This window comes from Chionomys nivalis, chromosome 9, assembly GCF_950005125.1.
Source record: "Chionomys nivalis chromosome 9, mChiNiv1.1, whole genome shotgun sequence".
NCBI classification, from domain to species: Eukaryota; Metazoa; Chordata; class Mammalia; order Rodentia; family Cricetidae; genus Chionomys; species Chionomys nivalis.
This window is the reverse complement of record NC_080094.1, coordinates 13,819,249-13,844,138: the sequence shown is the minus strand read 5'-3', so window position 1 is coordinate 13,844,138 and position 24,890 is coordinate 13,819,249. Positions and strand designations below refer to the sequence as shown.

The window sequence follows — 24,890 nt, the reverse complement described above, 5'->3', positions numbered from 1 at the left end:
TGACAGCTGGAGCCCCCTTCATGTTAAATCTGCATTTACCATGGGGTTGTAGTAAAGATACAGTTCCACAGTGTCCGCTAGAACCTCCAAATAAAATATTATGGGTGAGACAGGAGGAAGCAAAGAGGAACAGAGGAGGAAATAGGTGAAGGAAGAAATGGCACAAGACAGCATGGCAGTCGTGAAGCAGGGAATCAGCATTGTCCCATGTGCCTCTACCCACGAGTGGGGTCGAGGCCCCTTCACTGAAGCTAGGTATGCCCTGCTCTGACAATAAAACAAAGCAAAAATGGTGTCATGTGACTTCCCAGGAAGGTAGAGTTCTACTTCCTCTGAGTCCTTGGGTGCGGGTGGGGGGCTGCTGAGGAGCAGCTGGGAGCAGGTGTCATGGAAGCGCTCTGGTCATGGAAGACCATGACCAGCTACTTTAGAGAGTCTCATGGTTGGGAGGGGGGGCTCTGATTGGCAGAGCTGGATAAACCCTAACTGATGGATCATCAAGTTAGCGGCTCAGTGCCGTGGCTTCTCAGATCAGGTGAAAATCCCACGAAAAGTGCCACACAGACTCCACCAAATCACTAGAAAACTTTAAAAATACAAGCCACTACTTCACACAAGGTGGGAGGGACCCAGAAGCTGTCCTCTAGCTTCCAAAAAGCTATGTTTGAGTCTGTAACCTCTACACACAAACTCATGAGCAAACTTTCAAAGATTTCAAAAAATTTATTCTTGTCTAATTGAAATGTTATACATCGTAAAGACCTTTATACATGTGTGCAATGTATTGAACCTGTATATCGTCAGTATATTCTTATCATCTCGCTATGGTGCGTGAGCAAGGATAATGAGCATAATCTGTGCTTGGTTCTCGTTCTCGCATATATGAGCTGAATCCATTCTATCTTCTCTCCTTCTTAAACCCCAAACAGATCTTCCATCTCTGCCTAAATTCTCTGATTTTTGTCAATGATGTACAAATTCTAATTAGTTCTGTCCTTATGTGCCCCTGTATGGGGTCATCCACTGGGTCATGGGCAAACTACCCAAACCCACTTACCACACTTAGAAAAGTGGCTTTCCCTCCCTCGGAAGCCATCAACTGTCATGAGCTCCTCAGCTGGGGGTGAGACAGCAGGAGTCAGTTCCTGCTTCATGTTAGAATGTTTGAGTAGTTTGATCTTGTAATGGTCTTGTGTGGGTAACCACAGGTACAGTGTGTCTGTGTGTCTTAACAGTCACATAACCTCTCAAAGTTTGCCTTCTACAGCACACCCACAATCCACCCTGCCCCCCTCTACCACACTGCTCCCTGAGGCTTGGATGTGGGGTTGGAGGTAGGGCAGGGGCTTGATAAAGACATTCTATCCATAGCTGAGCTCTGATTGCCACTTACTCTTGGCATTGTCAACAGCTGGGGTTTCTGCATTTAACCACCACCCACTGCTAAAAGAGGCTTCTTCTACTCAAGGTGGGAGCAGTACAAATCAATGGGTATAAACATGCATAGCTAGGGGACTGGAGAGATGTCTTCACAGTTAAGATCACTTGCTGCTCTTGAAGAGAACCTGTGCTCAGATCCCAGTAGCCACATAGCTGCTCATGACTGTCTGTAACTCCAGTTCCAGGGCTCTGATGCCCTCTTCTGACCTCTGTGGGCACCAGCTACACACGTGGTGCCCATATGCACAACCAGGCAAAACATTCACACACATAAGATAAACATTAAAAACTATTTTTTAAATGTACGTTTAGAATACAGTTTGGCAGCTTGGCCAAGGAAGCTGGTTTCTAATTTTCTCTTTTTTGTTGTTGTGTCTCCCCCTGACTTTGGAGTTAGAGTACTACTGGATTTGTAAAAAGAACCCGGTGGCAATCCTTCCTTACTAATGAATTGCTGTTTTATCTTCAGCTCATTGGTTGTGCCTTAATCTACTGCTATTCCAGCCAGCAATTGCAACTCTGCAGTTATCAGCTTTTCTGGCAGTGGCCTGAACACTTAGGCCACAGCCTGGTAGGGATTCTGTTCCTGCAGGTGCTGGCTCTGCCGCAGCCACTAAAGGTAGCTTTAACTAAATCTTTATCATTCTATTTATAAGTAAGACTTGAGATTTAAAGGCTGGACAGAAAACCTGCTAGCTCAGAGAGGTTGAGTAACATCTAGCTAACCTTCTCTCCTTGCTGGCATCTCCAAAAGAACACATCCTTCTCCTCTGCCAAATAATAAATACCTCACTGCTCCAAATCTCTCCCTACTCCTTCTGGTGACCCCCTCCCTCTTTCTCACTCTCTCTCTCTTTCACAGGTTCCTGAAATCAAAGGTCAAAGTGTAATCAGTTCTCATGTAGAATGAACAGTTGTGATGAACAATGTGTTCTTACTTTCTTTTCAGCTACAAAAATGCTGTATATGTATCACATATAAGCGTGTGAGTATGTGTGCACATGGGGAAGTACACAACTTTATCCAGATTGAGATGGTTCTACCCTGGAACATTCTACCTACAGATGTCAGGTTATTTGATTAGGGTTCCCATGCCCTCATCAGGTCATCCCTGGAAATCAGTGCCTTCTATGGTCTGATTAGCTTAGTTCATGATGCCCTGCTCTGGGAAAATCTCGGCATTGTGCTTGGGCATTACTCCCCATGGCAGGCCAGTCTGGCAGCTACATGGTCTCAGTCTTCTTGGGCTCTGACACTGCACACCTGCCTGAGCATCCTTTGGGCCATGCTCGGGTTCCACTGCACTACCTGGGTCTTGCTCTCCCACATACCCCTCCTTCAGCTACCACAACCCTCCTTTGTTGTGAAGAATTTTCTAACCCTGGCCAGACCTCAGCTTCGTCACTAGGCTGTTCCTCTACATGAGCGTCCTCCTCACAGGACTGAGGAGCTCATCCTGTACCAGGCTGTCCCCTGGCCCCCACCTCAGGTGCACGATTTTCTCATTGTCCTCGGGGCACCTTTTCCTCAGCACTCTTCCCTGCTCCTGCACTGAGCATTCTCTGGTTCTGCCCCGAGCGCCAGCCACCCTCCTACACAGAAGCCCTCTGGCCTGTCCCAGTTCTGACGCCCACATTGGGCCCCCGGTGCCCTTCTCCTGGGGGCAAATATCTACCTTGATGTGCCCTATCTAATGGCTTTAGGGTTCACGAGTTCTGTATCTGAGGAGAATAAAAAGGCAGAAAGCCTTTTTTAGAACATGTGTGAAGAATAATGCTGAAATATTTGCTAAAGATTAATGTTCAACCTAACAAATGTATGAAGTGCTCACCCACTAGGCTCTCACTGAGTCAAAAGAAAGAGCATCATCCACACCCGAAACACATTGTTTCTTTCCAGGTCTCACATCCTCCCAAAGATTCTTAAATTAATATAATAACCTCCTCTGTTCTTTTCTTCATATTTTCAAAACCATGTTTCCCCATACACATATGTTGGTTTTCTGACGGATAGGGTTTCACTATGTAACTCTGACTGTCCTACAACTCACTCTGTAGACCAGGCTGGCCTTGAACTCACAGACATCTGCCCACCTCTGCCTCCCGAGTGTTGGGATTAAAGGTGTGTGCCACCATGTTCAGTCAAACATAACTTTATTATTATTATTATTATCATCTCCTTCTCTTCTGTGTAAACAGAGTCATTTGGAAAACACAATTTTGTTTCTGGATGTGTGTGTACGTACGTGTGTGTGTGTGTGTGTGTGTGTGTGTGTGTGTGCGTGTGTGTTTCACAGGTGGGGCTTCTTGCAGGTTACACAGCCAAGTCCAGGGTAGGTAGGTTGCACAGGTTTTCTGTCCTCAGCTTCTGGATGCCAAAGAGTCTTAAGAGTTTGCTGCCTGCTGTTGATAGTTGAAGGTTCTGTTGCTCCATTTCGAGGGCATCTGTGAGGACCTTTTCATGTTTGCCATCCTTGTAAGAGAAGAGACAGAGCCTGGAGTGGTGGTGCATGCCTCTAGTCCCAACACTTGGAAAGTAGAGGTGGGCAGATCTCTGTAAGTTCAAGGCCAGTCAAGTCTACACAACAAGTTTTTAGCCAGCCAGTATATACATAGAGAATCCTTGTCTCAAAAAAGTATACAAACACATATTATGAATGTAATTTGAATTTTTAATATTAGTCCCTTCTTTTATCACTGTTAACCATGGACATATTTTCTCATAATTTCCTATTTAAATTTTTTCTTGCCTTCTCTGAGTTTGTCTGACTTATCCATGCCAACTTCTGGCAGTTGTAAGCATTATAAAAATTTCCAGCCAGGTGATGGTGGCACATGCATTTAATCCCAGTACTCGGCAGGCAGAGGCAGGCAGATCTCTGTGAGTTCAAGACCAACCTGGTCTACAGAGAGAGATCCAGTACAGTCAGGGCTACACAATAAAACCTTTTCTTGAAAAAATAAATTCCCACAATCAAGAGGAATCTCCCGAGATTTTTATTAGCTTATTCAATTTGCATATTTATATTATTTATATACAATAATTTATAGTATTTTTTTCAATGTTTTATTTCCTGGGATTGGATACCAAATCCAGGAACATATATAGTGGTCAAGCTCTATGCCACAGAAACACATCTCCAGCCTTGAACAATGTGGTTTTTTAAAATCCCTCTACCTTCCTTATCCCAGATTCTCAAATCTTCTTTTAGCTATACTTCTAGGACACCTTTAACTTGTAATTATTCCTTTGGTGACATTTGTTTGTGGCCCACCTTTCAAGGTCAGCTGATGCAAAAGTCTTGTTTATTCTAACTCTCGAATGTTCCCCACAAGGTGTCCTAAGCCAACTGAAAAAATGTTTTGAACAAACATTTTAGAAATATCCTGCTGTCTCCAGGTTTCCCCTGCTGTTCTGTCGAGAACACTTTTGTCAATCAACTAAGTTTGTCTTTGGTTTTGTTCTGTTAACACAGGGATACATTATATCTCTAGGTATTGTATTTGGTGTTTTTAATGCATTTTTATTATTTTGCTTTCTTTCACCTCTGCTATGGTATTAGCTTTCTCTTTAATCTATGTTCATTTCATGATAATGATATTGATTTTCATTGTTTTATTAAAATGCTTTTATTACTGGCAAAAATTTTAGATTTGCATATTGTGTGTATCAGATTGCTTTCCTGAACCCACATCAAGGTGCAAAACCCACAGAAAGGAGGGAAACACTCCTGGTGGCCAGGCTTGTGCAGCAAGACCTTTGCCAGTTGAAACAACTGGCTGACTTCTGCCACCACGAAACCGAGAACTTTAATGTCTAGTATCAAAACATTTCAAATGCTTTTATTTGTTGGTTATTTGAATGCCTTGTTCTGAGAACTGCTTGCCATCCAACCTTCCTCTGCATAAGTAACAAACATCAAAAAGAGCAGTGTGCAGGCTGGAGAGATGACTCAGCAGTTGAGGGCACTGGCTGCTCTCCCAAGGGACCCGAATTCAGTTCCCGGCACCCACATGGTGGCTCATGGCTGTCTATAGCTCCAGTTCCTGGGGATATGGCACCTTCATACAGACATACATGCACGCAAGGCACTAATGAACACAGAATAAAAATAAATTAATCAGAAAAGAACAGTGCTTTAATTTTTATCAATAAATTGTTCTAGGTATTTTACTGCACTGTTAGGAAGTGATGACACCATAGCAAATTTAGTTAAAGTTATTAGCACTGCTGGTTGAGACAGTTTTCAAAATGTCCATCCACTGATCTTTTTGTTGTTGTTACTGAAAAAATACATTAAAATTGTCTGCTGATCAGTCCTGCCATAAATGGCCAATCAGGTAACTTTAGACCATTGGTTCTCAACCTCCCTAACGCTGCATCCCTTTAGTACAGTTCCTCATGTTGTGATGACCCCCAACCATAAAGTCGTTTTTGTTGCTACTTCATAACTGTATCTTTGCTATTGTTACAAATCAAAAATGTAAATATCTTTGTTTTCCAATGGTCTTAGGTAAACCCTGTGTGAAAGGGTCATTCAACTCCTAAGGGGCTCGCAAACCAATTGTTGAGAGCCCAGAGCTTTAGACCGTTCCACTCAGTGAGGCTAAGGTCAGATGGCCTGGGGGCCCCACCCACACCTTTGAATACTAATCTCCTGCAGCAAATAAGGCTCTGGAGCAAGGCAGCCACAAGTCCCTGATGTTCCCTAGTGCCTGGGAGGGAAAGTGAGAGCACTGGCCACCAGCCCTTCCCTCAGAGACTTCTCTTTAATGGCCCAACACGAAACAACCCGTGACTTTTGCCTAGAGCAATTGCTTCAAGCTAACTCAGTGTAACTCTAAGGGTCTGGCCCCTGTGCCCATGTCAATGCCCTTTCTGCCTGGTACATCTTCCTGATCCAACTCCTCATTAATTCTCTAATCTTAACCTTGCCTTGTGATAATGGACGTCATTCAGGATGCTCAAATACTGCACTGTCGAGAGATTTGGAGTAGGGTCTTGCTGAGCAGACTCGTATAGGCTCAGCTCCCAGTTTGTGCCGATTTATTCTTCTTTGCTATTTTTGTTTGTTTGCTTTTGTTTTGTTTTTGTTTTTGTTTTGAGACAGGGTTTCTTTGTGTAATAGCCCTGGCTGTCCTGGAACTTGATCTGTAGACCAGGCTAGCCTCAGACTCAGAGATCCGCCTGCCTCTGCCTCTCTGTATTATTTTTTTTAATGATTTTTTTATTGCTGTTTTATGTATATAAACATTTTGCCTGGATGTGGTGCACCATGTGCAAGCAGTGCTTAGGAAACCAGAGGAGGGCGCTGGATCCCTTGAAACTAGAGTTAAAGATGGCTGGGAGCCTCCACGTGCCTGCTGGGGATTGAACCTGTGTCTTCTGCAAGAGCAACAACTGCTCTTAATTGCTGAGTCATCTCTCCAACCTCTCCTCTGCTATCTTTAAGGAAGTGCTTGAGCTGGACAGATTTGTGGGTATAGCAAGAAGAAGGGTTGGCAAATGGGATGTGTGGTTCATAGCTTAGTTCCCAGCTTGTCATTCCGAGCAAGAGAAACGGGGTATTAAAGTCTTTGATCTGAGTTGCCACCCACTCCCTCCCCAACCCCCACCTATGTTTATGACTTTCACTCCACTGTATACCATTTCTGTCTCATCCTTTGGGGTAAAACAAAGCATTTCTTCTTCCAGAAGGCTACTGTAATGCCACACCCCACAGAACTCCACCCCATAAGCCAGGGTATGAGGTCCTTTCTTACCACACCCCTTTCTTTTTGTTTGAATCATGACTTTACCCTTCCTAGGTCTGTATCTCAACAGTGACACCTAGTGACAAGATAGGGTATATGAAACCAACAGAAGTAAAGATGGAGTTAACAGATCCACAGTTGCTAAATCCAATCCTAGATAGGGCCCCCAAGAAAGAAGTACCAGCAATATTGGTAAAAACAATATAAGATATTGATAAAGATAGATTAATGGGCAAAAAGCTAGCCTTGAATATTACCAGATGTAGGGCAAACCTGGCCAGTCAGCCACAGTCTGAAGCCGTTCCCTCTTTTCCAGTAAGTACTCCTCTATTGGCAAAATTAAAAGGACGGTCATGGTGGGTACCCCTATCAGGGGATGGACCAAATATAGAAGAAACTGCACCGCACAGAGGTGAATGGGTAGAGGAAGTAAGACCATTTACTCCAGGGGATTTAAGTGAGTTAAGACGAGAATATGCCCAAAATGGCATGAAAGATGACACAAGGATAGTGAAACTGTGGGGAAAAGGTGCAGACACAGTTATGTTGACAGAACATGAAATGAGGAAAATCCGTAATATAGTAAAAAATCCGAGTATAGCAGAAGCTCTAGAGCATTGTTTAGACGTAAGCCGGGGTGATATCCACCCCCTATTAGACTGGATTACAGCAGCTTGGAGACATGCATTCCCTACTATGGATCTTACCCAGTTTGAAGCAGCAGGTAAATGGATGACATACCAGGAAGGTATGTAGCTAGCAAGAAAATTAGGCATATTGTATTTTATATACAATGAAAGAAACACACCACAGGCAGCTCCATTAATTCCACAATTTAAGAAAATGATAATTAAGGGAGCGCCACCACACCTCAGAATGAGTTTAGCAGGACCAATTCAAAATTGCCAAACAGTGGCAGAAGTCATAGATTTTTTCAAAAACTTGAGAGAGATGGATAATGATAAAGTACTGTCATTTCCAGTCAGTAAGAAACCAAGAGGATTTTTGCAAAATATTAGGAAAATTAAACCTCTTGGAAAGGCTAGAACAGGGCTGCCCATAAGACCTAATCAACCATGGAACCCATGGAGGGCTGTAGTAGGACAAAGAAGGAAACCATTCCCACAGAGACCTTTTTTAGGGTACAACAGAGGACCAGCAAATACTGGTCCTCGCATACAAATTCAACAAAACAGATGGCAACCAGACAGGAGCAGATCAATACCCATACCAAGGGGGAAAAACAGGTGGCAAAACAGGTGGCAGAGACAAAATGCCACACCCAGGAACAGCAGCCGCTAAGACCAATGATAAACCTGCCAGTAGTTAAAAAAGAAATAATAGCACCAACAAAATGGCTTTTAGATACAGGAAGTGAAACAAGTATCTACACAGAATTTACAGATAGTTATAAAAATAAAAAACACATTAGAATACAAGGAGTTAATTCAGAAAGAACAGTACCAGTAATAGAAATAATTATTTAATGTTATGATGTTAAGCATAAGATAGAAGTGGCTAGTTTTTCCACACCACTAAATATTTTAGGAATTAAAGAAATTAAAAAACTATTCCCATTATTCTTGAATTACAAGTCCATAAGGAAATACTATGTAAATTTAGCACATGTGTGGGGTATCCTCAGAGGCCAGAAGCGTCAGATCGCCCCTGAGCTGGAGTTACAGGAGGTTGTGAGACTGAACTCAGGTCCTCTGTGAGAGCAGCAAGTGCTCTTGACTGCTGAGCCATCTCCCCAGCCCCTGGCATTAGGCTTATCTGTTTGCCTCTCTGAGAGTGTTTGTGTTTCCTTTACTATCTTCCAGTAAATGACATGCTAAAGGATCCTTTTATAATGGTTACTGATGGTGTTTGTCTTACTTGGTAATCTGCATTTGTGCTGTGGTATCTGCATTAACTGGGGGATTTTTTTCTATTATTAGCTCAGATATTTTTCTCTTCTTTGCTTTTTATGCCCTCTCTCTTGTTCTGTTGACAGTCTCATTACACATATCTCAAACTGATATAGTCTAGAGGTCTGGATAGGGTTTGTCTTCTCTGCCAGTTGGAGAATTAAAAGGCAGGAAAATTCTCTAGTGTAAAAGATAGCAGAGAAGAAATCTGTTCCCGCAGACAGAACCAACAGTTGAAGAATGGCGTTTATTGGGGAAACCACGCATGCAGCAGACACACAGAGGAAATGACCCTCTGAAAAGCTGGAAAATCCAGTCACTTCGCAAGGACTGGGGGTTCAGTCTCCTGAAAAATTTTCCACTCCTAATTTAGGTTTGGTCAGTTCGAAGAAAGATCAGGTGTTTGATTGGCTGCTAATGGTTAAGTCCAACCCAGTCTTAAACTTGCTGATCCAGTCCACCAGCAGAGGTCTGCTGTTGGGAGACAAAAGCCAGCAAGGCCTTTGTTTTAAGCAGCCAGACTTTTGTCTCAGTCAAGAGGGTGAGGAATTTTTCTTAGTTATGATAAAAAGGTAAATTAGATGTGAAATTTTAGACTCACTAAGATAAGATAGATAATAAAATATCTTCTCCAATTTTGTCAAATACAAATACACTAGATATTATAACTGTAATTCTTAATAACTGTTTTTGTTGTATATAATATTACTATGATGAAGTTAAAACCTTCCTTTTTAATTAGAATTTAATTTAAAGGGGGAAATGCTGTGAAATAAATCCTCTTGTACACTGTAAAAAAAAAAAAGAGGGTGAGAAAGCATCCGGCCATCTCGGAAACTCTTCTCTCTAAACCTTTGGCCGTTTCCCATGTTCTTGGATTTTGTCTTCTGTTGTTTTTTTTCTTTTTTTTTTCTTTTTTTTTTTTTTTTTTTTTTTTGGTTTTTCGAGACAGGGTTTCTCTGTGGTTTTGGAGCCTGTCCTGGAACTAGCTCTTGTAGACCAGGCTGGTCTCGAACTCACAGAGATCCGCCTGCCTCTGCCTCCCGAGTGCTGGGATTAAAGGCGTGCGCCACCACCGCCCGGCTTGTTGTTTTTTTTTCTTAAGTTTTTGTTCTTGCTTTTCAGCTTTGAATGTTTCCATTCTGCTATACTTGCAAAGCCAGAAATTCATCTACAGCTCATCTTTTGATAAATCCCTGTGTCGTGGTTCCATTGAATTGTCCCCCATAGTCTCTGTCCTTGGTTGGTGGTGCTGTTTGGGGGAGGGTCTAGCTGGTGTGCCTGTCTTGGAGGAAGCCTGTCACTGGAGGCGGACGAGTTAAAAGATTTGTCCAATCGCTAGTTTCTCTCTGGTTTAAGCTTCTGATTTAAGATGTGAGCCCTCAGCTTCTGTCCCAACTGCCGAATCTGCTGCCTGTTCCTATGCTTCTCACCATGACACTCTTACCACTTGGGAATCATGAACCCGAACCGCAACGATGATTGTGTCTTCTCTGGCTCCCTCTAGTGTCTGCCTGCTATATACCCATCTTCTGAGACTGTCCCCTACTGCTTTATTTCATTTTAGATTATGGCTTCCATGAGGTATGTGTGGTTCTGGGGAACTCCAGTAGTGCGTGTGAAACAAAACCCAGACCCTACAACAGCCCCTCTAAACACGCTGGAATGTCGGAAGTATTCTTTTAATTTTCTCTTTGCGTCTCCAGGGAGAAGCTGGATGTTGGAAGTTTTCCGAGGCATGCGCACTGAGCTATGTGAGGATCCTGAGGAGAGGATGCTGGGAGTGCTCCTGGGAGCTCAGGTGTGCCGGTTTCACCCTTGCCTGGTGTGTAAATACCTTTCAGCTGCTTTCTGGGCTTCTCAAACACGTAGTTAGGATGCGTATTTATCCTGAATTGGCGCTCTGGAGGGGGACCCAGGCTCACTATTGGAACATCTTTCTGGTGTCACTCTCTGACTGGTCAATTTTAACCCCTTCACAAGCCCACACCCCTGAAAAACGACTGTCACCATTTGGTCTTTGCTTCCTGTCTCAATCTGCTTTGTCCTTGAGTTCCTCCATGACTGCTTCTGCATGGACACTTCATTTTTTTTCATTGTTTTGGTTGCCTTTCAGCTTTCCCCCATATTTCCAAAGTCATGCTTTCAGAAGCACTCCAACTTGTTTATTCTACACTTGGCGACCAGTATGACTCAATCTGTAGAAATACAGCTCATTTTTCACAAACATGTACATTTTTTCCCCTGGGTTGTGGATGTACTGGCTGCTGCGATGCCACTGAAGGCGCCAAATAATTTCTTCCTTAAGAAATGCATGAACTGGTGAGACATCTCCGCAGGCAAAGACACTTATCACCAAACCCAGTGACCTGCGTTAATACCCAGGAGCCACATGGTGGAAGAAGAGAACCCACCCTTACAAGTTGACCTCTGACCTCTACACACACGAGGTATGCACCCCTTTCCAGTGAACCCAAAACAAACAAACAAATAAATAAATAAAGTTAGTTCTGCTCCTGTCTCACTGGCATTTAGTGCTTTGTTCTTCGCCGCCTCAACCGGCCACATCGCCAGGCAGTAGGGCTGAGAGCTTAGCCAACCATCAAGCTTTACAAACCACAACCCTGGTGTATGTGTCTTTGTAGCTGGCTAAGGAGCTGCGCTGTCTGCATGCCCACCTTCTTCCGACCCCTCAGGCGTCCCTCAGCTTCTCTGCACAGAATCATAGTAACCATAATTGTTAACATATATGAGTTATAAGAGTTAAATGGTTCTCACTGCTACACTTCCATCCACGCATGCGTCAAGATCACGTCACGAGCACGTCACGAGCACGCTCCTCCTCGCCCCTAGCCTTCCTTCCCTTTTTGACTTCCTCCCTCTTCCCAGCCCGTCACACTTCCTCTTTCGGGGTGTCTTCTATTTCTTCTCATTTCCAGTGTGAGAGAACTGGATTGTTTCACTTAACGTGATTCCTCCAGTTCTGTTCATTTTCCTGAAAATGGCAAGATTTCAGTCTTGTTTACGCTTGCGAAATATTCTACTGTGTGGGATATTAATTTTAAGAGAAAGAAAATTCCTGGTCTAAGAAATGACTGAATGAGCTCCCACACATGCTGTTCAAATCATGTTCTTTGTTCTCTCCTAGTGGTGCAAAGTTTCTAGTTTATGTACACGCGCGAACAAAGGCAATTCTCGAGCTTGAATTTTCTCAGGGACAAAAAGCAGATAACAGTCAGGAGGTGCCCTATCAGCATCTTTATGGCCCTGGGGAGGCGTGGCCAGAAAAGATGCCCAGGCAGCTTCTGAGAGGCTTCTAAACTCTAAAGAGGAGAAGGGAAGTGTGTATGTTAAACTGCATTCCTAAATGTGGCCAGTTAAGCTAGAAGTTTGTAATCGATAAATGCAGAAAACGGGGAGGAAACACGACAGCTCTGTGCTCTCTGAGTACTCCCCTTTTGCTCCACAGAGGCTGTTTATGGTGGCCATGGTAACCGGGATAAACTGCTGAAGGGAAATGTGTGGTGTTTGATCTGCACTAGCATTTTCATCAGTGTAGCTAGCTAAAAGGGGACTTTTCAGACTGAAAATTACTTCTATTGTTGGGTCGAGGGGGTAGTGATGCAAAGATGGGGACACCACCAAAGTCTAATAAACCAGAAGCAAACTTTATTCCAGAAACCAGATTCCAGGAATAAATAACTAAATAAAATAAAAAATAAAAAATCTCCATGGGGCACAAAAAGCTTATCAGCTACCTGAGACCACAGCCAGAGATGGATTCTCTGTGGCAAAGGCCGGTTTCTGAACCCACCATTTTGTGCTTGGGGCACCAGGCATTAGGTCTGAACAAAGGAATTTTTACAATCTCCAGGGAAAACTTAGATGCCTTACTTTACAATCTTTATTAACAGAGTTTTTCAGTTAAACTAGTGTTTGTACTTAATCTGTTGTCTTCCTTGGTCCTTCCAGGCAGTGTTTAGTGAGCCCTGTGCTCTCCCTGTTGATGCTGCCAATTTCACATAGCAGGGAAGATGCGTAACCCAGAGGTCATAGATTTATCTCCTAAAAGTTAACTCAGCTCAAAGATGGCCGGGGGTGTTAGGCTCTCAGTCTGCAGAGAGATGCATTGACCTTGTTAATAGAGCTATGGGTTGTAAAGCAGAGTAACCCACTGTTAATAGTTAATCCTCAAGCTACTGAGAAGTCTACTGACAGTCTGTTCTCATTCTCCTAGGCTTACAACTTTGTGTGCCTTTGTTTCTATATTCTTGTTTCTGGAATTTACATTTTTATATTCTTATTCTTGGACCCTTCATAGTTGGACAAGGGGGATTTATGGTTATATAGTACAAAATTCATGATCTGACAAATTCAAAACCAAAGCCCAAGCAAACCATGATGTGCATCCTTAATGCCGTCCATATGAAGGGGATTTAATATCTTTTTGTTAGGGTAGAACTGGGGTTAACTAAGGTTAGCATTTTCCCAAGTCAGCTATCGGACAATTTAGGGCACCAGACTCTTTATCATGAAGGACTAAGAATCAGACGAGCCGGGACGTGCCACCCCTATCTTGAAGGTCCAGAATGTGAGCCATATGAAGGACTCCTCTCCTCACTAAACGTTCTGCCAAGAAGAAGATAACTGAGGGAGCTGACTTCTAAAATCTTCTCAGGGAATGAAGCCGAGATTAGACTGTGGGAACCGAGGCAATTGACTGTGTGAATAAATTCCCTCCCGAGGACCCACAGGGTGGGAAAAGGTGGCCAAAAATACCAGTACATGGGGAAAATTGCACCCAGTATCTATGTACTGCTAAATCTTGCCCCAAAAGAGAATGCTTATGGCTTTGCAAGAGATCTACTGTAAGAATCAGCCATCATACAAAAGGTGGCTGCGACTGAGTTTATCTCCATCAGAACACATTTGTTCTGGTGGGCCAGCCTTCTGCGTTAATCAGCTGGAATCTCACTGCATGATTCTTGCAGACTGCAGCAACTGTGTGCCAAATTACTCTTTTGCTGATATTGACAAACCAACATCTTTTCTCCTTTGCAGCCCTTGTGTCTTGGCTTGGCACATAAAGGTAGGAAAAGGACCTAATACTGAAGCAAAATACCCAGCCCCAGCTGAAAACATCCCTTCCCTTCCATTCCCTGGTGCTTTTCACCCTTTGTTCCTTTCTTTGTATCATGAAGAAACAGCTGTTGTCCCTCCAGAGGGCACGCACATACACACACATGCACACACACATACACACGTACACACACACACACACACACTTTGTTCTCTGTTCCAGACAGAGGCATCAGGCTGAATGCATGGAAGGTGTCCTCTAATATTCTCATCCAGGTCAAGTCACATCCAGACACAGTCCAGATAAGCAACACAGGCAGCAAAGCCCAGAACACATGACTTGGGAGATGAGCATGGTTGCCAGGTAAGACGGTAGGGCAGGAAGGAAACTAGGCATGGGAGAAAGAGAAGCCCCTCCTGGGAGCTCTTGGTACCCATCTCAGATGACCCTCGGAAAAAATGTATTATGAATATAAATTAACTATTTTGATAGTCACGTGAACTTGTTGTTGCTGCTGCTGCTAACCTTGAACTTGCAATCTTCCCGCCTCACACTGCCGAGTGTGCGCCATCATGCTTAGCAGCGCCATGGAATTTTTGTTAACCTCTTTGCTTTTTCGCTGCAGTAAATTAGTTAATACACAGAAGACAGACTTGTGCCTGTGTCCACAACGGGATGGGAGCAAGCATTAGGACTTTCTAGCAAGAGAGAACACACATCTTTAAAAAAAATATGTAAGAACCACAGAACCTCAGGTTGATATATTCGTATATTTGGCAAAAGCTCGGACTTTCTCTGAGTGAAGACATTAGGAGAGAGCAGAAAGACTCTCAGCTGGAGTGAGCGTCCCTACAGGGAAGCAGGCAGCATTCCTCCCGGTCGGTCACAGCGCAACCCACACCAGCGGTGGACCGCATAGAGACTAGAGTTTCATCAGTGTTTTATTTATTTATTTATTTTTGGATTTTTCGAGACAGGGTTTCTCCGTAGCTTTTGGTTCCTGTCCTGGAACTAGCTCTTGTAGACCAGGCTGGCCTCGAACTCACAGAGATCCACCTGCCTCTGCCTCCCGAGTGCTGGGATTAAAGGCGTGCGCCACCACCGCCCGGCTTCATCAGTGTTTTAAACGGTTCTCTGAAAGAGAAAAATCAGATTGTTAGACATCAGTATCCCTAGGAATAAATTCATACCCAAACAATAGCTTGGAGGCTCTGGAAAATGACAGAAATCTCTGTTACATCAGAATTTGTCCTCAGAAATCAAGTTTCTGAGCCTCCAAGACAAATAAGCAGCTAAGAGCACATGTCACCCAGCTTGGTTACCCAAGTACAATCCCAAGGACCTAGAAGGTAGACGGGAAGCAGCTCTGACAAGCTGTCCTCTGACCTCTACACACCCGTGGCTGCATATCTGAGTGTACGTACACTAAATAAATAAACTTAAAAAAAATTAAAGTGATTTCCCCCAAACGCTCTTCTAGGGTCTGGCTGAGATAAAGGAACCAGTAGTGATCGGGTCTTTCAGACAAACGAGGGACGTTTGAACTAGTGGGCAACGTCGCATGGGAAGCAGAGAAACTGAAGGAGAGTAGTGGGAAAAGCAAACCCGACCCCACGTCAGTGCCTTGATTTCTTGGTGAAAGGAAGGATTTAGAGATAGGAGCTTCTTGCTTTATCTAATTGTTTCTGTGACTGAACTTCAGGTGGCTGCCATCTGAACCCGCGACTTCTGAACAGTGGGTTGGATAGCATGCGAGGAGCAGAACTCAAGCGTGCCCATGCCCCCGCCTTCTCACCACAGCCACTCACTCGTCGTCCAAGCAGATGTTTCCACAGTATGTCCAGCAACACGTGTGGTTCGGTCTCAAACATCCGTGCACCTTTGTGCACCTTTTCCCACAAAACCTTTTGGGAGGCTGTACCCAGCACTGGTCGACTTCTTTGATCTCACCTGGAATGGAGATGCTAGAGGTTGTCAGGGTCTACTTACTCATGATGGGCAGCAGACAGCCTTTTAGATCTTCAGACCAAGCAAACCCTTCTGGAACTTGGATGCCCCATACCAGGAAGAATCCAGGATAGCAGAGGCTGTCCTTCAAAATCCCCCCCACTTCTAATCAGTCTCTCTCTCAGAGAGCATCCTTGTACGACAGGCAATCCTTCCTCCCAGCTGTCACCAGAGCACTGTGGGATTCTGGGTCCTACAGCTCAGGCCAGGGGTGCCTTCCCAACATATACCACCTGACCAAGTTTATACTGATAAAACCCAACTTGCAGAATGGGAAAACTGAGCCAAAACCAGTAGAAACCTCACTTTCCACTCATCCCAAGGGAGAGTCCAGTGGGTCCGGCTCTGCCCCAGCTCTTTCTGTCAGAGAGCCCAGCAGGACGTGACTAATATCACACTGTGCTGTTCATCGATGTCTCACCCAGCCAAAGCACAGAGATTTTGAAATATGAGTGCAAAGAAAAACTTGGTTGTTAATACTTCCTTCACACGATTCAAACTGAGCAGGTCTGATGGAAAATTGTGTCTCCTCGTGCTCTGTGTGGTGTAGAAAGGCTTTGCTCTTTCCACAAACCTGGTAATGCTTTCGAGACGTAGACGGAGGTTAAAGGGACACTAGATTGGAAGCGTGCAGTGTAGTCTCGCTGGGGTGTCCCCGCTTAAGGATAGCTCTGATTTTTAAAGTTTTGTAGTGTGTGTATGTGTGTGTGTGCTGTATGCATGTGGGTGAAGGCATGCGTGAGCCATGGCACACATGGGGAGGCGAGAGGACAACTCTTGAGAGTTCTCTCCACCATACATTCCAGCAACTGAACTCAGGTTGTCAGTGTCTGACCTTCTGAAGGACGACTTTGAAATATGGGCCCTAAGTCAGCTATGACAGATATGCCAGGAGTGGACAGAGGTCATACAATTACTGTTACCATGTCTACCCTTGAGGTTTCCCAGAACGTGCAGAAACACCACAACCCCATAGATGGGCACAGTCAAGAGGAGAATCCGGAGCCTCATCGCTGACTTAACATCTACAGGAAGAGGAATCTTCATCCACTGCTGCTAGAAGCAGAAAAGAAACGAAGGCAAACTGAGCAAGAAGGAGAAGGACACGCTGGGGGGCGTGTTTACTCTATGTCCTGCCCTTCCCGTTCTGCTGGCCCCCACATGTACACCAACTCCCTCGCTAGCCGTCGGTTTCCCTTGGGCTGCTTCCCATCTTGCATGACATATGCCTTCTTTGGTGAAATCGCTTCTTTTTAGAAGACATTGCTTTCTTGAAGGAAAATAACGAGTCCTTAGATTGTGTAATTCTTAAAGTACAAAATACAAGAGGAAACAGAGGAATATCAACAATTCTTCTACCTGAGGACCACCAATACAGTTGTATACTTTTTTTTTTTTTTTTTATTTTCGAGACAGGGTTTCTCCGTAGCTTTTTTGGTTCCTGTCCTGGAACTAGCTCTTGTAGACCAGGCTGGCCTCGAACTCCCAGAGATCCACCTGCCTCTGCCTCCCGAGTGCTGGGATTAAAGGCGTGCGCCACCACCGCCCGGCCAGTTGTATACTTTTACATTATTCTTCACTCCCAATAAATCTCTGTGTAAGGTTTGTTGTGCAGTGTGACTTTATAATAGTCCTTGGCTCCCATCTGCCAGAGTAACTTTCCCTTCAGAGCTGTGACACTTTTGGAAAACCTTCCTCTGACCTGAACAGAGCTGTAACACTTGCAGTGGGGAAACCTTCCTCCCACCCCCTCACCCCACCCCACCCCCACCCACCCCACACACCCCCAGCAGAACTGCATCACTTGCAGTGAGGAGCCTTTCTCCTCAGAAGTGGTAACACTCACAGCCTCCCTCTCGAGCTTTGCCTCTTCCTTTCACTTATTCTTTTGTAATTTCATAAAAGTACACAATGTGAAAAAAAAACCCAGCTAGACAGGAGTGCAGGTGACCACTTCATCCACCTGAAGTTTACCTTTGGAGTCAGTCTTGTCACCTCTTTTTCAGTTTTTTCAATTGAACAAAAAGACACCACCACCCATATCATGGGAATAGTGTTGACACTATTCAGACAGCAACTAGGCTAAGCCAAGCACAAATAAGACTCATGCCTCAAGACGCTCACACTCTGCCCTCCACAGGTGCTTGTGAGAGTGTACTCACAGCTCTTTGTCCAGACCTGGAACAGAGCACAGAAGAGAGGAACCCGGACGTTCAGTGGCCTAGAAGTTAGGGTGACTTTTGTGGTAGCAGAGTTTTAAGTTCAGCCCAGGAGTTACGTGTTGGCCACATCACAGACTCTTTCTCTGGCACCCTTCCACCAGAAAGCACCGCGCCGCATCGACACAGATGGAGTCAGGGTGGGCGAGGGACATTGTGTGCCTGGTCTACAGCTCCAGTTTCTATCCAGAGTTCCTCAAGCGCATGGTGCAGTCTCTTTCTGAAGCATCTGAGTTCCCCCACAGGAAGGGAGTCAAAGGCACCCATTTGCATTGGCGAAGGTGGTGTTTGAGGAATGATCTCACTCTTTAGCCCAGGCTTGCCCAGAACTCATGGCAATCCTCTTGCCCCCACCTCCAGAATGCGAGAATTTCAGGAACGGTGTACCACATCCAGCTCTGTGACCTGACCTTTATCATCGCATCCTGCTCAGTATTGATTCTCCTTCGATGACCAAAGTCCAGGCTGCCACAAATGCCCTCCAGGGTTTACAGAGGTGAAGAAACTGGGTTTTTATAAAAGCTAGCTGGCCATCTAGCAAATAAAGGCTGATCAAACCTAAAGTCAAGATCTTGCTACAGAGTTGTTGCTTGGTAGGTGGAGAGAGTTGTTCACCAAATAGCAAAGAGAAGCAAGATAGGAGCTAGAGAGACGGCACAGTGGGTAAGAGAGCCTGCGGGAAAGCCTGGGACCTGAGTTCAGATGCCAGCACAAACATTTTTTTCAAATCCTAACAGTGACTCACATGCCTGTAACTCCAGCACTGGGGCAAATGGGCAAAAGGGTCACTAGTTCTTGCTGGCCACTTAGCCAGGTTGAAAATGTCAATCTCGCCGGGCGGTGGTGGTGCACGCCTTTAATCCCAGCACTCGGGAGGCAGAGGCAGGCGGATCTCTGGGAGTTCAAGGCCAGCCTGGTCTACAAGAGCTAGTTCCGGAACAGGCATCAAAGCTACAGAGAGACCCTGTCTCGAAAAACCAAAAAAAAAAAAGAAAGAAGAAAATGTCAATCTCTAGATTCATTGAAAGCCCCTGTTTCAAAGGAATAAGGTAGAGAGTGACAGACCAGGGTACCCAATGTTCTCCTCTGCCCCTCCACCTCTCTCTCTCTCTCTCTCTCTCTCTCTCTCTCTCTCTCTCTTACACACACACACACACACACACAAACACACACAAAGGTCAACCTCAAAAAACAGGCTTCTCTCAAACTTGGCCCACAGGATTACTTCATATAACAACAGATGTCTATGTGTGGAGCTCTTTCTGTGTTCCCCTGGTGCTCTGAGCAGTGGGAAGTATGTGCTATGTCTCCACAGACTTGGTGACCAAGGAGGACAAGCCAGTACAAAGACAGAGGCCCAGGTTTGGTAACCCAAGTACAACAGTGTGGGAACACACTGAAGGGAAATTACAACAGTGCAAAGTGTTTGGGAACACACTGTAGGGAAATTATAACAGTGTGAAGAGTGTGGAAACACACTGAAGGGAAATTAAAACAGGATAAAAACACACTGAAGGGAAATTACAACAGGATAAAAACACACTGAAGAGAAATTACAACAGGATAAAAACACACTGAAGAGAAATTACAACAGGATAAAAACACACTGAAGAGAAATTACAACAGGATAAAAACACACTGAAGAGAAATTATAACAGTGTGGGAACACACTGAAGGGAAAGCACAGCAGTGTGAACAGTATGGGAACACACTGAAGAAAAATCACAAGTGTGAACAGTGTGGGAACACACTGAAGAGAAAATACAACAGTGTGAACAGTGTGGGAACACACTGAAGAGAAAATACAACAGTGTGAACAGTGTGGGAACACACTGAAGAGAAAATACAACAGTGTGAACAGAGTGGGAACACGCTGAAGAGAAAATACAACAGTGTGAACAGTGTGGGAACACGCTGAAGGGAAATTACAACAATGTGAACAGAGTGGGAACACACTGTAGAGAAATCACAACAGTGTGAATGATGTGGTAACACACTGAAAGGCAATTACAACAGTGTGAAGAGTGTGGGAACACACTGAAGAGAAATTACAACAGTGTGAAGAATGTGAGAACACACTATAGGGAAATTACAAGAGTGTGGGAACACACTGAAGGGAAGTTACAATGGTGTGGGAACACACTGAAGAGAAATCATAACAATGTGAAGAGTGTGGGAACACACTGTAGGGAAATTACAACAGTGTGGGAGCACACTGAAGAGAAATTATAACAGTATGAAGAGTGTGGGAACACACTGAAGGGAAATTACAGGAGTGTGAATGGTGTGGGAACACACTGAAGGGAAATTACAACAGTGTGAAGAGTGTGGGAACACGCTGAAGAGAAATCACAACAGTGTGAAGAGTATGGGAACACACTAAAGGGAAATTACAACAGTATAAAGAGTGTAGAAACACACTGAAGGGAAATTACAGATGAGGAGGACAATGGTACCTGCTATGGTCTGTAAATTGTTCCCTGAAGGTTCCTGTGCCAGAGTCATGGTACCCAGGGCAGCAATGGTAAGAGTGGTGCTACCTTTAAGAGGTGGCACTTCGTCAGAGATAGGTAGGTTCTCTGATATGCAGAGAGAGAGAGAGAGAGAGAGAGAGAGAGAGACAAAGGTGGACATATTGGAGGCTGAGAATTCAGAAAGCAGTGGAAGGTGAGTGTTGAGAGTGGAGAATGGATGGGATCAGCATACTCTATATACAGGTATGAACTTGTCAAAGAATAAAGAAAAGATGTTTGATGTTTTTAAAAACTAAGAACCCATGAACCAAATTCAGAGCCTTCACAGTGCTGAGGTGGCCAAGCAGTGATTTAATTAATACAATTTCTGTGTGATTATTTCATATCTAAGCTAGCCGGGCGGCCAGGAACCAACAAGCAGCCCCCTTCTCCAACAGATTGGCCCCCACATGGCCAACTAAAATCCACTTAAAACCTGAAGGGGCTTGGAAAGGAATTCTAGACACTAAAAAACAAAGTTCAGCCACATTTTTTTAAGCTGGGCTTAGCATGCTTCAGTTCCTTTAAGAGAGGTCTTACTGATTCAGCAGTAGCAGTCACATGGCTTCAAAATGGCAGCTTTCTGGCCGGGGCTGTGCTGCTAGCACACACTCTGACTCTTTCGAGAAACCAAGCATTTGGATGGGGTTTGTGAGCAGACTGTTGTGCCTTGCTTGGTGGCGAAATGGACTGGCTGTGTGCCTGGAAGTGGGACAGTACACACAGCTCAGAGGCACAAGCAGCGGCCCAGCTAGCTCAGTCAGTAGAGCATGAGATTCTTAATTCCAGGGTCGTGGGTTTGGGCCCCACATTGGGCACCAATTTGTTGAAGAAGGGAACACTTGTTGGTTCCCTGCCACCCAGCTAGCTTAGACCTGAAATAATCACACAGAAACTACAGTAATTAAATCACTGCTTGGCCAATTAGCTCTAGCTTATTATTGGCTAACTCTTACATATTAATTTAACCCATCTCCATTAATCTGTGCATCACCACGAGGTCATGGCCTACCAGCAAAGTTTCAGCACTTCTATCTCTGGTGCAACTCCATGACTTCTCTCTGACTCCGCCCTCCTTTCTCCCAGCATTCCATTTAGTTTTCCCTGCCTACCTAAGTTCTGCCTCCCACACTAGTGCTGTAGATGAATCTAGGTGAGCAGAGAGTTACCACCTCCTTGGTCCCCTTCAGTCTCTGCGCAACCCTGCCTTGTCAGTTACCCACAGACACACCTCACTCAGTCTGGGGTATTTTGCAGAGCAGCATGAATTACAACAAATACTTGACCATATGTGTGATTTAAATGGAAGCTGTGCAATAATGGAAAGGCATTTTGTGGAACTGTTACATGATTAAATAAGTGGAAGACAAGTAACAAAAACAACTGAGCCAAAAATGTGACTCTGAAGTGCCTGGAGAACCCGAAAGACAACACAGGAAAACAAGGGTCAAGGCTGGAGAGCTGGACCAATGGGATTCTGTTCCAGCACCTGCATCAGGTGATTCACAACAGCTTGTAGCTCTAGTTCCAGGGGCTAGTTCCACGTGCAGTGCACAGATACAACACAGACTCACATAGAGATATACACCAAATAAATTTTGGAAATGAGTCTATTTTAACTGGTGAGACTATAGCCTTTTAAATCATAATTTTCTCTTCTTCTTTCCATAAAATCTTTTATAATGAAAAAAACTAAAATAGTCTGGGCGGTGGTGGCACACGCCTTCAATACCAGCACTCCGGGGGGGAGGGGCAGAAGCAGGCAGATCTCTGTGAGTTCGAGGCCAGCCTGGTCTACAAAGCTAGTTCCAGAACAGCCAGAGCAACACAGCGAGACCCTGTCTCAAAAAACCAAAACCAAAAACCAAAAAAATTAAATAAATTGTATATTTCCCTTCATGTGTGTAGTGTATGCACATGTGCACATATATGAGTACGCTTGTGTATGTGCATGTGCATATGGAAACTAGCGGTAGATTTCACAGTCTCTCGACAAACCTAGCACTCACAGTTTCCGCTCCAGGCAGCCCAGCAAGACCCAGCGAGCTGTCTGCTCTACCTTCCCTCCCAGTTCAGGCTAGCCAACATTCGCCTCCAGACCGACTTTTACATGCCAACACTTTACCCACTGAACCATCGCCTGGGCCCTAAGTGATATATTTCACAATTGTGGAAATTATCTTAGCAAGAAAAGAGGGCTGATACTGCAAAAGGAGTTATCTTCTGAGAAAAGCCACATGAGACAGATCGGAGACAAGGGAAAGAGATAGGTTGTTGCTCTGCCCGGGCTTGGCCAGCATAGGCAGCAGTGAGCCCTCATCCCGCGTTGGGAAGTCTGCCATCCAGCGGAGCTCTCAGCTCACCGAGGCCTCTGCTGCAAGCCATGCTGTCCAGGGCTCTGCAGCTCACCCTCACCCTGCTGTTGCTGTCATCACTAGCCCAGGGAGGGATCCGCGGAAAACGGAGACAATACGAAGGTAAGGGGATTGGATGAGGCGGGGAACAGGCCAGGAGGGACACTGAAGAGGCACCACTGCCTACCCTGCTTGTCCACAACACTGTCCGGGCTCCTGGTGATCACAGCTCCCCTGCTCCGGTTCCCAGAGCTAGACAAAGTGAAGAGGTGGAGAGTAAACCTGCAATTTTCCCCCACTTCATTCCAAAGATCCAGAAACCAAGGGTTCCTACTGTGGCAAAGGGACCCCAAGGCTGAAAGTCCAAACGACAAACAAGACAATTGTTCTTGATCGATGCATATTTGGGAAGGGTAAACATGCAGAGATGCTCGTGGGGGTAGGAGGGCACAGGGGCGTCAGTAAAAGATAAACTATGAAATGGACGGGATACTGGAAAGATACAACAAAGGAAGCAAAGAGAGGCCAGGGGTTGACTGGTCACCCTCATGGACCTTGCAAATTCTGGAGAGCAGAGGGGATCTGAGAAATGTCTCAGGTTTCTGTGGGCTGAGTAAGAATATCCAATCCACAGAGGTGATGTCATCAAAGCTCTGTCTACTAGGAGAGACTGGCCCTCAATGCAGGTAAGAGGAAAACCAGGAGAGGAGAGTGGAGAGCAGGATGCTGAGAGCTGTGGAGGAGGTGATGAGCGTAGCATGGGGCATGGGATTTAGAAAACAACTCATCTCCAGGACTTGGTGAGAGGCACAAAGACAGGTGCTTGGAAAACCCAGGTGTGTTGAGTGGGACCTTAGCACATTGAAGGAACTTTAAGCCTGGGAGGGATTCTCTCTAGGCAGCCATTCTACTCACCCTTCCGTTCTTGTTGCTCTTTTCAGTAACACAAGATCTCCCTGCCATCGGGGAGTGTAAGAGGAGGCCAAAGCAGTATCTGTGTAAGCACCCGTGTGAGGCTCACCAAGACTGCCAAGCAAATAACATATGCTGTTCCACGTGGTGTGGGAACGTCTGTGTGAACCTGTTGGACGACGGGGTGTGGGAAGTGACCGTTGCGCCCCCTGACGATCTCTCTTGGAAGGATCAATCCTCCACCAACTTCATGTTTGAAGGAGATATGGCTCCGGCCATACCCACCTCATTGCCCGTCCCGGATGCCTCTCGTAAATAAACGAGAATAAACGACGTGGTATCTGCCCTCTTTACACTCACTGCTGGTAATCACTTAAACCCAGTGTCGTCCCTACATGCGCCCTCCTCCGGTCCGATATCTCTCCTTTCCCCCTCCCCCGCCCTCTCTCTCTCTCCTCCCTTTCTCTCTCTCTTTTCCCTCTCTCTCTCTCTTCCCCCCTCTCTCTGTCTCTCTCTCTCATTAGTAATTTGTCTCCAGTTTGTCCTTTGGGCCTGTGCACCCACTCCAATTCCAAGAGGCTCCAGCACACAGAATCAGACCTCCCACCACAAAGTGTCTGTGTGCTGCATGTTCCAGTGCTGAAGAGAACATTCCTTGCCTTGGGGTCAGAAAAAACCCTAAGCACCACGCAGGTAGAGATT

At 45.1% G+C, this 24,890-nt stretch overlaps 2 protein-coding genes across 2 annotated transcripts; one reads left to right on the top strand and one right to left on the bottom strand.

Annotated features, from left to right (window-relative positions):
- Positions 1-15,295: 15,295 nt before the first annotated feature.
- Positions 15,296-17,201, bottom strand: Wfdc9 (WAP four-disulfide core domain 9; the record flags this gene model as incomplete). The annotated part of the gene is made up of 3 exons (XM_057780128.1): positions 17,123-17,201; positions 15,992-16,133; positions 15,296-15,317 (listed from the first exon to the last, which is right to left on the bottom strand). Coding segments are annotated over exons 1-3 (243 nt in total), but the record flags the coding sequence as incomplete, so codon positions are not given.
- Positions 17,202-23,305: 6,104 nt separating this feature from the next.
- On the top strand, positions 23,306-24,507 carry Wfdc10a (WAP four-disulfide core domain 10A). Its single transcript, XM_057781076.1, has 2 exons — positions 23,306-23,399; positions 24,218-24,507. The coding sequence occupies exons 1-2, from the start codon at positions 23,306-23,308 to the stop codon at positions 24,505-24,507; spliced, it is 384 nt and encodes a 127-aa protein (XP_057637059.1).
- The last annotated feature ends 383 nt before the right edge of the window (positions 24,508-24,890 follow it).